This window comes from Anas acuta, chromosome 15 (genome assembly GCF_963932015.1).
Source record: "Anas acuta chromosome 15, bAnaAcu1.1, whole genome shotgun sequence".
NCBI lineage: Eukaryota > Metazoa > Chordata > Aves > Anseriformes > Anatidae > Anas > Anas acuta.
The window spans coordinates 14,219,093-14,234,036 of NC_088993.1; the positions used below are offsets into that span (position 1 = coordinate 14,219,093).

General features: G+C 36.9%; 1 protein-coding gene across 1 annotated transcript in view; it reads left to right on the forward strand.

The window, feature by feature from the left end:
* Nucleotides 1-14,944, forward strand: part of SDK1 (sidekick cell adhesion molecule 1) — a 392,668-nt gene that overhangs the window by 179,798 nt on the left and 197,926 nt on the right. Inside the window, exon 5 of the mRNA XM_068699921.1 lies at nt 1,751-1,884. Coding sequence (XP_068556022.1) covers nt 1,751-1,884 — 134 coding nt within the window. The remainder of the gene's footprint in view (nt 1-1,750; nt 1,885-14,944) is intronic.

The following is a 14,944-nucleotide window of genomic DNA, read 5'->3' on the forward strand; positions in this document are numbered from 1 at the left end:
ATCAATCTTTGATTTTCTAAGTCAATTAAGCAATTACAGGTTCATTGAATAAAGAAAAAATCATGCCGTCATATTTCTTACAGTTTCTATAATAAAAGCTATCAATAAAGATAAATGCAAACAAAATCTTTAGCTGGTGTGCAGTGAGTGAATTTAACAGACTTGCACCATCATCAGTGCTGGAAAATAGCTTTATGTATTTTGGGGATATTTTTGCTTTATTGATATCTACTGATGGCCTTATAGAAATTCAGTGTTCTTTGTATCCACGTTAGAAAACTGAAGTGACAATGATACCCGCAGCATTTGAACACACTTCAAATAGAGACTGTTATCTTCTCATTTCCAATGCAGCCATCTACATTAAATAAATAAATAAATAAATAAATAGTATGCTACAGTAGGAGTGGGCTTCCCCCATTGCTTTAAAATGCTTTTTCAAAAGCAAAATAATTGTGAATTACTAATGTTAACAATACTTTGCCAAAACAGGAGGAAGACACGCAGGAAATTTCAATACTGATTGATTAATGTACAAAGAGTTTGACTTGGCATCTGACTCTTTATGGCCTATTGATATACGAACTTTTTCATCTTGTGTAACTTTCTATCTTGTGTTTCAAACTCACCCTCAAGGATTTGCCTAATAGCACAGCTGAACTCCGTGGGGTTTCTCATCAAGTGATGTAAGTGCAGGTATGAGTTTCGTGCTCCAAGACTTGCATTCAGATTACTGAAGTTGTGCCTGACCCAGTCGGCATTTGTCGTCTCTTAGCTCCCCAGGCTTGCTATGGAACTCTACATATTCTGTCATCCATTTTTCAGCTACCTGTGTCCTGGTCAATTCAGCCCTTAGAATTTTACATAATTTCTTTGGATTAAAACTTTATCTTGCATAGGCAAGGAAAAGATTATTCAATACGTATAAAATGCAAAGGCACCAACCCTACTGCAATGTAAATGAGTAATGCTGGCCTACGAGGGGATTTCTAGAGACATTTGATGTATAGCAGCATGAAGCAAGAGTAGACTTGGGTTATATAGTTACATTTACTGACTTCTCCAAGTCTTTGCCGGTGCTAACCCCAGGGTTGTGTTTTCCCACCTGCTTTAGGTTAAATGGAAGCTCTTCCCTCCCTACGTACACACAGCTCATCTGAGGATATTGGTTAGGCTCTAACCTGTCAGTGTTCTTCATCTGTGGTATTGCAATAATTACTGATGCCGTATCTAGAGAAAGTTTACCTTCTGGGGTTCAGCTGCTTTTTTTTTTTCCTTCCACTGAACTAGGTGGTGTTATTCCCGGAGTGTCAGCCTTTTAATAGGCTAGCTTTCATGTGTTGGAAAGGTTTTCGGTCACCTTGACTTTGCAGTATGCTGATATTTGCTGGGACCATTAGCCCATAATGATGCAGTTGCACGGTGTCTTTGTTTTTATTCGTCACTTCATCTGGAACTTCTTAAAACCATTGAAACTGTTTTGATTTCATGTGTTATAGCTTTTTTATAGCTTTTTGCATGTTACCATAAACAAGTCACGTGATCTAAACAGAGAAAAAACCTAGAAGCATCAAAGATCTTGTGTTACTTGTGAATGTGTTTGAAGTTAGGCTGTTTTGGATTGCCTTACATCTTGCCTTAAATGCCCAATGAATATCATAGGATTCTGTTGAGTCTGAAGCACTGTACAATTTCTGCATAGTGAATACTGCTCTTTGGTTTGAACACTATCTTTTACTTTCCTAAACAGAGCTATAACACTGGAGAATCAGCTGGTGATCCTTGCAACATCAGTGGCTGATGCGGGAGGCTACTACGTCCAGGCTGTCAATGAAAAGAACGGTGAGAACAAGACGAGTCCATTGATTCAGCTCAGCGTAGCAAGTGAGTATCCAAATATTAGAAAACATGCCGTGGTACTGAGGTTACAGAAGGTATTCCCAAAACTCTGCCCTAATAAAAACAGCCTTACTAACAAAGGATTGGATTCCTAGAGGAGTTTGACTTTTCCTGGTTAGTTCAGAGCATGCTGAACAGCTTGTGCAGTAAGAGGGACCTGGGGGAGTACAGGCCCTCGACAAATCAGCCTCAAAGCCTTTTGTCTGGTTATTTGTTTTGTGCAAGGCAGGTACATGATGATATCCCTGGCTGTTTGTTGTGCTGTTGTGATCATAATTTCTTTTTAATACAGGGTTTGATAATGTATTGTTTTCCATTGTGCGTAAGTAAACAAGTCACTCTTCTGAGTGCAATTTTATTAATGAGTCTATTCCCAGTCTATGACATTATTTTTACCTGGAGTTATCACGGAGTCCCAGGGAACACGCATTTCATTGTTATTACTTATTATTTTACTTTGCACAAATTGTATTAACACCTACCATTACAGAGACATTCCATAAGTAGGTTTTACAGCAAAAGCAGCAGAGCAATGGGGTCAGAAAAATGGCTGCACACCATATATTGACATGTACGATCAGTAAAATGTGCATGTGTTAAATATTGTAAACTGTTTGGTAAATGTGTTTGCATAAAGAAATTTAAGCATGTAGAAAGGTTTGACTCCCTTTGAGGGCATTTGGTAGAGGTGTTTTTAATGTAACAGTGAGGTAGGGAGTATGTTAGCCTGAGTGAACGTGGAGGTTTCTATTTTTGATTATAGAGATAAGGAAGAGATGATTAAGTAAATTGTCTATAAGGCTGGCAGCGTTACTGACAGGGTACTCTTTCAGTTTAAGCTTCTAGAAGATGCAGTGCTCTCAGATCTCTGCCAATCAGCATGATAAAATGCCCTTTTGATCTTGGAAATTAATAGGTTTGAGCCAGTCCACATGGCTAGCCTCCTCAGAAGAACAAAACTTGGGAGTCTCTTGGTTTGTGGGCAGGAAATGTAGCAAATTGCTGTTGATTATATGCTTTTATCAGAAGCTCATCAAAAACATTATGTACCTGTGAAACATTTAATTTCTAACAAAAAATGATTTTTTCTCTAGTAAAGTTCCTCATCAGATTTGAGGGAAAGTTGTTCTTCTGCAAACAATGGAAGCTTTGCTAGTGGGTTCAGGAGTACATTGTGTAGTGAGTCACGGAGGGCAGAGGCTGCCTGGTGGAACACAGAGCAGGAGAGACAAACCTGTGTTTTCTTAGCTATGTTTATAGATTAAATGAACTCCTCATGCTTTTTGTACGTTTTTCTGAATTGGAAATAATATTGCAAATCCACTTTCGTGAATTCCATCTGTACTGTGGCATGTAGATTGTAAACATTGTTTCTAACAATATAAAGAGGTTTGCTAACACTTCAGTAATTTGGTTTTTAAAGCAAACTTGTATTGTTTGTATTATGCAACCAATAATATACTTCTCACTTTAATTTCATATCTTAATTAATGCTAGAAATAGTCTGTGATCATGCATGCATAACAAGTTCTGTGCAAAGCAGAAGGTAATACCAGCATATGGAAAAGAAAACATTTAAATGCATGCAGACTTGATACCATGAAAGCAAAGTCTATCTGGAATGAGAACAATAGGAATGAGGCAAGGTGGAAAGCCAAATATGGATTTGCTTGTTAGAATGAATAGTAATCAACGAGGACTATTTAAAACCTCATAAAACCTCAGAGATAAATAAACATTTTAATAAATTGAGCCAGGATGAGTAACGCTACATGAGTTGAAGAAAGACCCTGGCCATTAGGCATTGCAGTGTCTGTAAAGGAAATGAGATTAACATGGTGGTCGTGAACTTTGATCTGAGGAAGAAAAGAAATGTGTGATAGATTAGATACAAGTGAATAAACCCCTTCAGTCCAATAATAGGAAATAATCAGGCAAAAATAGGGTCTGAATGATTGACTATGTAGAGAATGGTTGCATGAAAACGGTGTATTTTGGAAGAGTAATAAATAATTCCAGCAAGCAGTTGAAAACAGATTTGTAAAGGGACATACAGGACTGGAAGATACTACATTGAATTGTCACTGTCTGAATCCTATCAGATTTTAAGAGATAGCACATGTTATCTTCTGTTAGGACAGGTCTAAAATAATCAAGAATAATAACAAAGAAAACCAGCTTCATTATTTCAAGTGTGAAGTGGAATATCCAATCTCTGTGTGACTATATTTATATATTAATTGAGTGCAACCTTGCTACATGACTCGGCACACATTGCCACTTTTATTGAGGGCAGACAGAAAAAAAATATAGATAATTCCCAGGGTAGTCATCCACTGAGAACATACTGTTAGAGATGCACAGCTTGTTATTCCTTGAAGGACATCAGCATCGGACTTGCTCCAGCCTACAGAAAAAACACGTTTACAAAATCAAAGTCTGACAGCTGAGAAAGCAGTCCTGTTCTGGTCCCAAACATAAGACTGACACTAGGAGAAAGGTATAGCCCTAAGGTAAGCAGAGCATGAGTTGCAGGGCCTGTATATTGCAGATTGAAGTCACAGCCTTGAATTGTGGCTGGAAGTAAATGGAGTTTGAGCAATATCTGGAAAATATACCAAACTGTCTGGTGAAATCAAACTGATATCCAAAAGCCAGTATGTCATGTCTGAAATTAGAATGAGATGTTATAAATCAGTCCTGAATTTAAAATGTCTTAAAATCAGTTGAAATGTATATAAAGCTAACAGAAATCTTGACTTCTTTTTAGCTATGTATAGAGCCACCTCATTAATAACAAAGGAAAAATTTGGCCAAGCAGCTATGAAAGTTAAGGGTTTAGTAGCAGTAATATTCACAAAAAACAGTTTTCTTCTCTTTTCTTTCAAATACATCACTTGCTGCCTGTCAAAAATTCTGCAGATTTCCTGTTTTTGGAGGATTTCAGTGCTAACTCCATCACTGGAACTTCCCAACCTGACCAGAGGCGTGTTAACCTGTTAACACAGATAGTTAACCTGTCACTGAGCTGTTGCAACCTTCTATTCTTAGATGCAAGTAGCACTTTAAGGATTTCCCAATTGTTTTTACTGTAATGTTCTTCCCTGCTTCATCTATTCATCAATAGGTTTGATGATAATACCTTAAACTGGTCCTTGATTCTTTTTTTCTTTTTCTTTTTTTTTTGTTCCTTCTCCCAGTTAAACGTTACAGCACAGATGGTCGGTTTTCTTCCTTGAGAAGTTGCTGGCTTGTCAGGGGGATAGAATGGCAGGCTTTTGATCTTACCAGTGTTGGCAGGAAACTTAAAGATGGAAGTATTCATTAAAGTAAGGCCATCATAAAGCTCTTATTTCCTTGATGGTCATACTCCTGTATATCAGCTAAATTTCTCATAAACCTTGCCGCAAGCTTCCTTTGGCTGTAGCATGGAACTTAAACAAAAACCAAAAACAGGATACATGGCACTTTTCTGTAGTCTGTGCCACTTACGTGTGAAGGTGAGGTTTTTATTCTTTTTATTCTTTGTTTTTTTTTTTTTTTCTTTTAAACTGGGGAGAGACTGTGGGCTGCAGAGAGTTATGAAGACCCTCCCAATGTAACTGTTAGGGCTTCTGGTTTGTAAGTCATGAATTTAAAAAGTGTTTAAGAATAAGTAATAGGGAGCTTTTTATTACCGTAAGCTGCTGGCTGAGGTAGTCACTGCAATGCACACAACGAGTGTCCTTGTTTTGTTATTTAATGACACGGCAAGACTCCAGTGCCACTTAAGAAGTTCGAAAAACCCTGCTGAGATCTTTCTATTATTAACTACAATGCAGCACTATAGACGTGAGCACCCCTGGCCCACTTGCAAACTTTTAACAGTATGCACTGCTATTTCAGAGCTTGTTCCAAGGATTTTTATGAAAAATTTGAGTAAGTGTCTCCCGGTAAGTGATTTAAATGGCAAGTTTGCAAAAGGTGGCTATGTGTAAGCTGTTCTGACAGCTTAGATACTCCTGCTTCAATTGGTTTTGCAGCGCTAATCATCTGGAACTGCAATTTGGGGCCTTACTTCTGGACCTCCTTATTAAGCTGTGAAATATTGAGATGCATGTCGCTTCAATAGATTTATTAGTAAATTAGGTAGTCTCAACACCTATTCATAATACCGGGAGATGCGGAGTGCTCTGCAGACTGATGTCTTTTTTCTGATGCAGGCTTTGTATAAACAGAAAACAAGACTGATGAAAATTTTAAAAACCTTGCCAGCCAGCATTTCTGAAGAGTCAATGATAATAAAGCCAATTATCATTTAACAAATATAAATTTTTCCCTTGAGCACTGGCAATGCTTGCTTAAAAAAAAAAAAAAATGTTGGGGGTAAGTTGGGGACTAAAAATTAAACTTCTGGCTTGGTTGCATTGCAATTAATTTAAAATATGAGGGTGTCATGTTGTTCTGCCCGGCTTCCACTTTTTGTTACAAGAGGACATTTTCTTCTGTAATGGTAGCCCTTGAAATGAGGCTGTACAGTTTGTCTCTGGTTGAGGCTTTTTTTTTTTTTTTTGATTTAATGTATCATCAAACCCAAAATTTTACAGAAGGAAGGGGTTCAGTTCCAGACTGACAGGGTACTGACTTTGCAGTGAAAGTTTTTGTTCATTTTTTTTGGTTATAAAGAAAAGTTCTTATAGCACAAGATGTTTAGGCCACTTCCAGTGGCAGTAAATATGAAATATTCTTTACGCTGTTAGAAAAGAAAGTGGAGGAAAACGTGCCATTTTGCCTGCCAGTTCAGTTGATACAATGCTGCTTTTGACACCCTTCTGTCAGGTCTGTTGAGAAGATAAGTTCTCAGAAGGCTCTGGGCAGACATCTTCCTCTCCGGAAGAAAGCATTTCACACACGTAATTTTTCATATTAACCACCAAGGTTTGCTCAAGTCAGCAGATGTTGAGGATCCTTCATGGCTATGTTTGAAACATACTGCTGCATAAATTTTTCATTGCTAGTTCCAGCTTTCAGGTGTCAGCAGAGGGAAGGGAGTGGGCAGGACCCCCTAGAGAACAGAGATTTCTGTTCTGAGGTCAATTTCGTGCAAGTCCTATAAACTTGTCAAACTGTTTTTAGTTCCTGCCAAGGGAATTTACTCCACTTAGCCCCTGTGGGTCAATGCTGTTGAGGTGAAATTAATGATTTTTTATTGTTTTTTTGAATGGGGGAAAAGAAAAGGAACGGGGTGAAATAAAATTGCATTTCTGTCCAGTGTTTGTACCGTATATGCCTGAGGTTGTGATCAGGTAGTGGGGAAGTCCAATGAGCACAGCTCGGCCCTTTGTACACTGGTTTTAATTCATTCTTTGAGATAATGACACTTCTCTCCTTTCCCATTTTCTGCACAGGCATTGCTTTCTCTTTGCTGGGCAGAATTTCTAGGGAAGATATCCTGGCAATTGTCATGTGTGATTTCACAAGCAAATGTGTGCCTTCACTTTGATGATCACTTAACATTCTTTTGTTATCCAAAAAGTTAATTTGAAGGAGGCTGTAGAAGTGTTTGGGATTTGAAATTGAACCTTAAGGATGAAGTCTGTGTAAATGCCATCTTTAACACCCTGGAAAGCTGCTATATGCTTTTTCTTTAGATGTAGCTCCAATCTGCTCTAATACTAACAGGCATATGTTTTTAAGCAGGAATTTTTGTTTATTGTGATTTTGATAATAGTTTGCATACAAATTAACTATGCTTTTGATATGCATATGTTTAAGTCAAAAGCATTTAAGTAACAATTATAGCTGTAACAAAAAGGACTAAATTGAGTTAATGTTAAAGATTCGGTCTTGAGGCATTGGAACAAACGTTGATTTAAGCATTGTCCAGGGCTAGGAATTATGTTGAAGGCTAATATTCTCACTGGTTTGCCCTATTATCTACTGCGAGACATAATTGCAATGTAGAATCATATTATATGCATTACAAAGAAATAACAGATTATGTTCTGATTTTAACAATATTCTTGGGCTCCAAATTGTGCTGCCAGATCTTTTCTGTAATTCTGAGCCTTTCTTCCCCTTAAAGGAAAACTTTTCTCACTTTTAATTGTAGTGATGTAAAGAAAATCCTATGGATAAAGTCATAAATTGGTGAGCTGCAGGAACTAGATTAGGCAAGAAACATCTGTGGTAGCTTGAACTTTCTTTGGCTTTGCTCAAATATTCTATCAGTGTTCTGATAAACAGCAGAAAGGCTGGTTTGTCTCCAGCTTCTTCCTCTGGACTATTTTTGATAACACTTATTGTCACCCATGGTGCACTTTTGCATCTGCTGCAACTCCCCCCTTCCAGGTGACTTGTGGCCCCTCTGCTAGTAGGACTTGACTTCCAGTTGACTTTCTTCAGATTCCTTATAAGATTTTAAGTACGTCAACCCCAGCAGAGGATGATGTATTTTTGGAATGGAAAGACAATAAAATAAACTTTCTGTATGTTTTTTTTTTCCAGTCTCACTGAGAATATAAACAGCAGAAATCAACATGTAACATATTTAAATATCTGGTACTTGATTAATCATGTTGCATCAAAAAAAATGTAGAAAGCTTTAAATGCATACTTTATGGAAATAGGTCCTTCTTTTTCTCCCAAATGCCACTTACATAACACTTGTTATTATGGGGAATCGTCCCTAGCTTGTGAAGCTGGGAAAATGCACACCAGTTGAGTGTATATTCCTTTGGCATATGTACATACATTATGCAAGCTGAAAAACTGGCAAATGTCGAGTTTCTGAAATCCAACTCATTATTTTAACATAGCTTCTTGTTACACTTGTCTGTTTGTAAGGCTTGTTTTTCTTTTTGTCTGTAAGAGATCTGGAATACACACACACTCTCAAAATCCTGGGTTGTCTTCTAAACCCTTTTATTTATATCTGACACATGCAATTAATCTCTTCCTATCTCTAATCACTTTTGCTATTACATTCATTGGAGTGATTTGTATCCTATCTCTGTCACTGCTCTGTAATTGATATGTGGAGATAAGAGATTCTTAGAGGACACAAACAAGGAAAAGAGAAAATTGAATTTACCTTGCAATCATTTTACAAAAAGTGACATACATCAATTATACATGCCATACAGAAAAATGCCATCTTGAACAAACTGTGATCATTTTTTAGAAGGCCAACATAAGAGAAATGCCAGAAACTTTTCTGGACAGAAAAGTATTGCTAGTTCAATGGATATGCTTTTTAATCTCACTGATTGACCTACAATTCTTTTAAATAGTATTTCAGAATTTACAAAGAAAATATTTTTGATCAGAATCAAAAATTTTCTTCAGAGTCAGTCTTGTACTAGTGCTCTAGCATGGAATAAGATGAAAGGAGGCTGCTGAAATAAGCATTATTTTGATCAGACATAAAACAATGTCGGCCAGTCAAGATTCAGTCATCTTACTGGGGTGGAAATGGTAAAACTGACGGTATAGACCAATTGCAACTTAACTGCCTTCTGCTGTGAAAATAATTCTGTCTAGTTTCTTTGTTCTATTTTAATGCAGCGAGGAAATAAACTAATTTACTGTTGTCTCTTGCTTAGAAACTTTATACCCATGATTAATCAGTGTGAAAATAGTAGTGGCTGCCCATAGGTGTAATTTTAAGCAGTAGTGTTGAATCTTTGAAAAGCTTTTTAAAATGTACTGATAATACTACAAAAATACTATTAAGTAAATAGATACGATAAATAATATAACAGTAACAGAAATCATAAACCAGAAGATTTTAAGAAAAACAACATCCAGTGTTGGCCCCATCCTGGGACTGGCACACCATCTTTTCCCTAGAACTCTATTTCTTTGTTATCATGTATGGGCAAGATAAATTGCCCTTTATATAAACTTAGAGGAGAAAAATATAGCCATTTGTAGGCATTCATAGAGAGGTTTGAGTTTCAGTTTATATAAGTATCATTACTCTGAAGCTTTAAAAGGAATACCTACTGAAGGCTCTCGTATCAATTTACCCCTTTTGATATCTTATGAATCCCCTTCTGTTGTGCTACACTCCTGGCTAAGTATTCTAAGTAGCTGACATGAAATTTTTCTCTTCACATCTTTACAAAGTTGGGTGTATTTAAAATATCATTTTAATTTATTTAGAGTTGCTAAACTCTACTGAGAGATGCTTTTTAACAATAAAATACTTTTTTTTTTTTTTTTTAACTTAGTGAAGGGAGCCTTAGCTTAAACATGCTGTTTTAAGGGAAAAATCACTTTCAGAGGGGAAAAAAAATCCATGTAATATATGGCTGTGACAGCTCTGTATGATTCTGTAATGAGACAGTTTGTCCTGGCTCTTCTGTCAACGAGAGGATAAAAAGATACAAAGCTCTTCCTTAATAAAATAGTGAGGAGCATCTTTTCTTATAAATTGGGTAAACTCACAGAATGTCACTTTTTATTCACAGGAGTAGTGCTTGCTCTTAAGTATAAAAAACAATAAGTAATTTAGGATGTAATTTGATGTTCTTTAAACTGTCATTGTGTTAGGCAAGTTTGAAATGTCTTATAAACAATAGAGATGAGGCATAATAAATAAGCGCAAAACAGCTGTTTAATAGAATAACTTTTTCACTTACTGCAAAAGCTTAACTATTTCCTAAAGATTGTCTTACACATGCTAAAGGCTTGCTTGGCAGACACCCCCCTCCCTCCCCAGCATATTTACAAAAACTAATTTTCATCTCATTCTTTCACAAACATATGGTTGCTTGAGGGTTATCATTTTTAAAAGTTTTCATACTAAAGATGTTTTTAATCTCTTCTCAATATATATCACAGAGCAGGGAAATTAAATAAGAATAGAAACTCCTCACATCACTGTCTCATCGTTCTGCCAGACATACTTGTCTAAGTAATTCTGAACAGTACATAGCCTAGTCTGCATATGAACAAAAATCAAAAATATTAAAACTGCAAAATAAGCATTTGAGACTTAGGACATGCCTGACTCAATGTCATCAGTTTAACTCTTCTCCTTTGCATAGGCACGTTATGGTTAAGGCATTTAATTTGACTGTTACTGTTTTGTTCAGTAGCAAAGATGGACAGTGTGCAAATAGCAACTTCCACTGTTGTGTTTTTCTGAAAACACCTAACCAATTTTTGCTCCATTTTTTAACAAAAATGTTTAGTATAGAAATCTGTTTGGATTTTTTAGTATGGACTTGGTATGAATTTTAAAGTAATTCAGAATAATTGGACAGGAAGAGAAACTCAATTTGACTGTAACCTGGGTTGCTTCACCTGATGTACATTAAAGCTGCATCGATTTCTTGCCTCCTTGTTTGCACGATGGGAGCTGGAAATTGCCAGCCCAGGCTGTCTGTAAGCCTTCATGCTCATGCTGTTCAGCCTGGCCTTCGCCTCTGCAGAGGGGTGAGATGTCCAAGTAATCCGCGTTCTGTTTTGTTTGTTTGTTTGTTTTGTGGTGTTGGTTGTTGTGGTTTTTTGTTTGTTTGTTTGTTTTTTCATACAAACTACACTGTAAGGTAATAAAAACACTGAATTATTTTTCAGGTGCGCAGACTATTGTCTATATGTCTAAGCACCTCAAAAATAATTCACAATCCCAAATTGTGTATTTGTATGGTGGATAAATCATTTTTTTAATTGAATATGGGAACCGAGTTACACTTCTAATCAGGAGAACATGGTTGCTAGATGGTGTATCCATAAAGAACTGAAGGCTTTGTGTACTAAAAATGACGGACTGTGGTAGCACAGACTGAGGGTGCACGCAACATCCTAGACTCCATGGCCCTGCTCTTGCAAAATTCTTGTTAACTTTGGCTGGTTATATATGTTAAATATGTTTAAAAGCTGAGAAAAGTTAGCTTACTGCAGTTGTGTATAGGGAAAATATTGCAGTTGGAGGGTCTGTTGCCTGAAGAAGGAAAGACAACAGAAGTTGTGTGTAGTAGTGTGTTTGTTTGTTTGTTTGTTTTTTAATTCCCATTTGTTCCTAATGTACTAAAGAGTGATAAAAATAAAAGCTGGCCTGTTTACTCCATGTTGGCTGTATTTGGATCCACTCCGTAAAGCCATGTGCCCATAAACCTGGCTCAGTAAAGGCAGGGAAGGTGCAAAAAGTCACGGTGCCGTCTCCTCCCCGCATGCTGCCTTCCCCTGTCCTCGCGGGTTTGTCAGATCACTGAGAGTGATACTGTCAGAGCTATTACAGAAAGTAATTGGTAGTGAGTGATTAAAATTGCAGATGGCCTTTTCAAGGTGATTATGAATATTAAATCAAGTCTGTAAAAGCTAGCTAAAAAGGCCCATGAAACCGAAAAGGGAATATGCTGAGGATAATTGCAGGAAAAGGGCGTTTTGCATTCTCATGCTAGCAGATACGCCATGCTCGCGTGAAAAAAACACCCACCCAAGCAAAATAAAAAAGCCCAAAAAGCAACATCATAGTTCAAATAGGCCTACTGTTATCAAGGGAGGTGGAACTAAATATCTGCCTTTTTGTACTGGGAATCTCTTTGTGCAGAGAACTTGCTGCGTCTCACTCCACTTTGTGAAGTATGTTATCCCAGGTCATCACTGTCACCACTGAGCAGTGACGGGTCTGCAAAGTCCTATGTACACACACAACGTAGTGTAATTAACAGTGATCTCTTCCTGTTCTTTTCCAATTACAAGTGATTATGACAAATGCTCCTTACCACATAACCGTGGAACGAGGCCAAGAATTACTGTGGAGCGACTTAATTTCGTTTGGGGAACTATCTCGCAAAGCAAAGGTTATCTGGGAATCTTATTTTAGCTCAAAATCTAAGTTTCACATTGTTCCGTAGTTTAAAATGGAAATTCAAGATGTAAGGAAAAACAAATGAAGGGAAAGTTGAAAAAAATACATAAATGTCTTCATTTTGAGCCCTGCCCATTTTGTGTGTGTGTATATATATATTAATAAACAAACAGAGAACTTGCATGTGTCTCAATAGCATTGAACTTACAGCCCAAGGGAGTGTTTTCATGTGCATACTGTGATTATAACTCATCACTTTCCGACCAATTTCATATTTTCAAATAAAACAATTTTCTATGGTTGCTTATACTTCAGTGTATTATTAGTGTATTGATTCCTAAACTTCATGCTGGACTGTCTAGTCTGCCGGTGAACTGTAAAACGCCGTGGGATTTATTGTAAAGATTTATATAAGATGTGTTGTGCAATTACTGCTTATTACCTTTGGTATGACAGGAATCATTTGTTTAATCATTTTCCCTACAGACAATTCTTCTGCTTACCTGAATTTTGTGGTCATTGTTATGTTACCGGTTTTGCTGCATATTGATTCTTCGTCTAAATTAATATTATTTCATTTATGGGTATTCCCTTGTTATATTTGGTAGAGAATTCTGCTTATTCCACTACAATAATACTTATTTCTAACCATATTGGCACAGGGACTGGTCTGTGTCCTACTTGACAAAAATGTTTGTTGCATGCAAGTGCTGTAAAAAGCTTTTCTTAAAAAACAAAAAACAAAAACAAAAAAAAAACCTCTTACTGGTTCATTCCTAGTCTATGAAGCAGGCATGTTTTTAAGGGATTGTCTAAACAGATACTCAGCACTTCCCTTTAACCATGAAAAGACAAATTCAACCTTTTAATGAAAATAGATAATATCTAAGAAGTAATGAGGAATTAAAAGAAAAAAATAGAAAAAAAATGGTTCAATTGAAAGAAGCAGTGGATTGAAGTATGACAATGTTATGTTCATGCAGTCTTAGGACATGTAAATTTTAACTTTTCAAAGTTACAGGTCTTCAAGAATTGTCTTGTATGAAATTATAAGCCCAGTAAATATGGCAAATAGTTCAAAATTGGAAGTGTCTTGATAGAGTTTGGATTATCACCTGCCACTTTGCTTTTTGGAAAGGGTATTGATTACTTCTGTGTATGATTGATATATCATGTTACAACTGTGAGATCCTGGGATACTTTGAAAACCAGTATTATTGGCTGTGCTGCCAACAAAAGCAAAGGCTTGCATTAGATGTGATGAGGAGTGGAAGACTGCCTGTGATGGACTGTGGCTGATGGGTCGGATCTCTGCAGTGATGAAGGGGGCGTTTTGCACTTCACAGGCTGCTGAGGAGAGGTACAACGGAATCTGGCAGGCCACTTTGCATTTCAGGATAACGCTTGAAATCCTACCCTGAGTATAATGCAGAAGTTATTTTCACAAAGCTGAGTGTGAAGCAGTTACGGGTTAGTTGCACGGATTTGTTCTAGGCTGTGGTGGCACTAGTACCTGTACTCAGCTGGGTGATTTGATGAGGGCTTGCTTTCTGGTTACAAGACAGGGAAGCAATATGCATTCAGTGAATAACAAAATTTATTGTCCTTTTGTTGGTGGGTTGGTTTTGTAGAAGACTGGCACAATTGCTTTCGGAGGGTGTTTGTAATGGAAGAAGTGAGAGCCCTCTGCTTAGTGTGGCAGTTTGCAACTCTAGCAAAGGGGAACATGAAATAACACTGTGCATCTGGGGTTTATGGCTAGCCAGTGCAGGTGGATACCATTATTCTTGGTTCACTCTTGCATCACATATACCACAGGAGGTGTTTTTAATTTTGTCAAAATATTTTCAAGTTGTAAAACTTAAAACATTCAAGTTAGGAATTTACTGCGAATAATGACCAAGCTGTTTTCCTGAAAGTCTTTGCAAGCTCTGTTTCATGAAGGCAGCTTCTTTTCAGATCTATACTTTGTTGCTTTTATAGCAATATATAAAGTTTTTTTGTTTTGTTTTGTTTTCTGAAGGAGACTGTATGTTTAAATTAGAGGTTTATGAAGTCAGGAGACAATCCTCTATTGCCATCTTTAAAAGACTGAGCTTTAATGACTCAATTATCCTGTTTTAGTTTGGTGTGGATCCGTTACTTCATTATAGTTTCACTTGACAATATTGCAAGCAACCTTGATAACTTGTTAGTATCTTAACACATTATTTACACATGTTTCATGATGTAGTATGCCAGTGG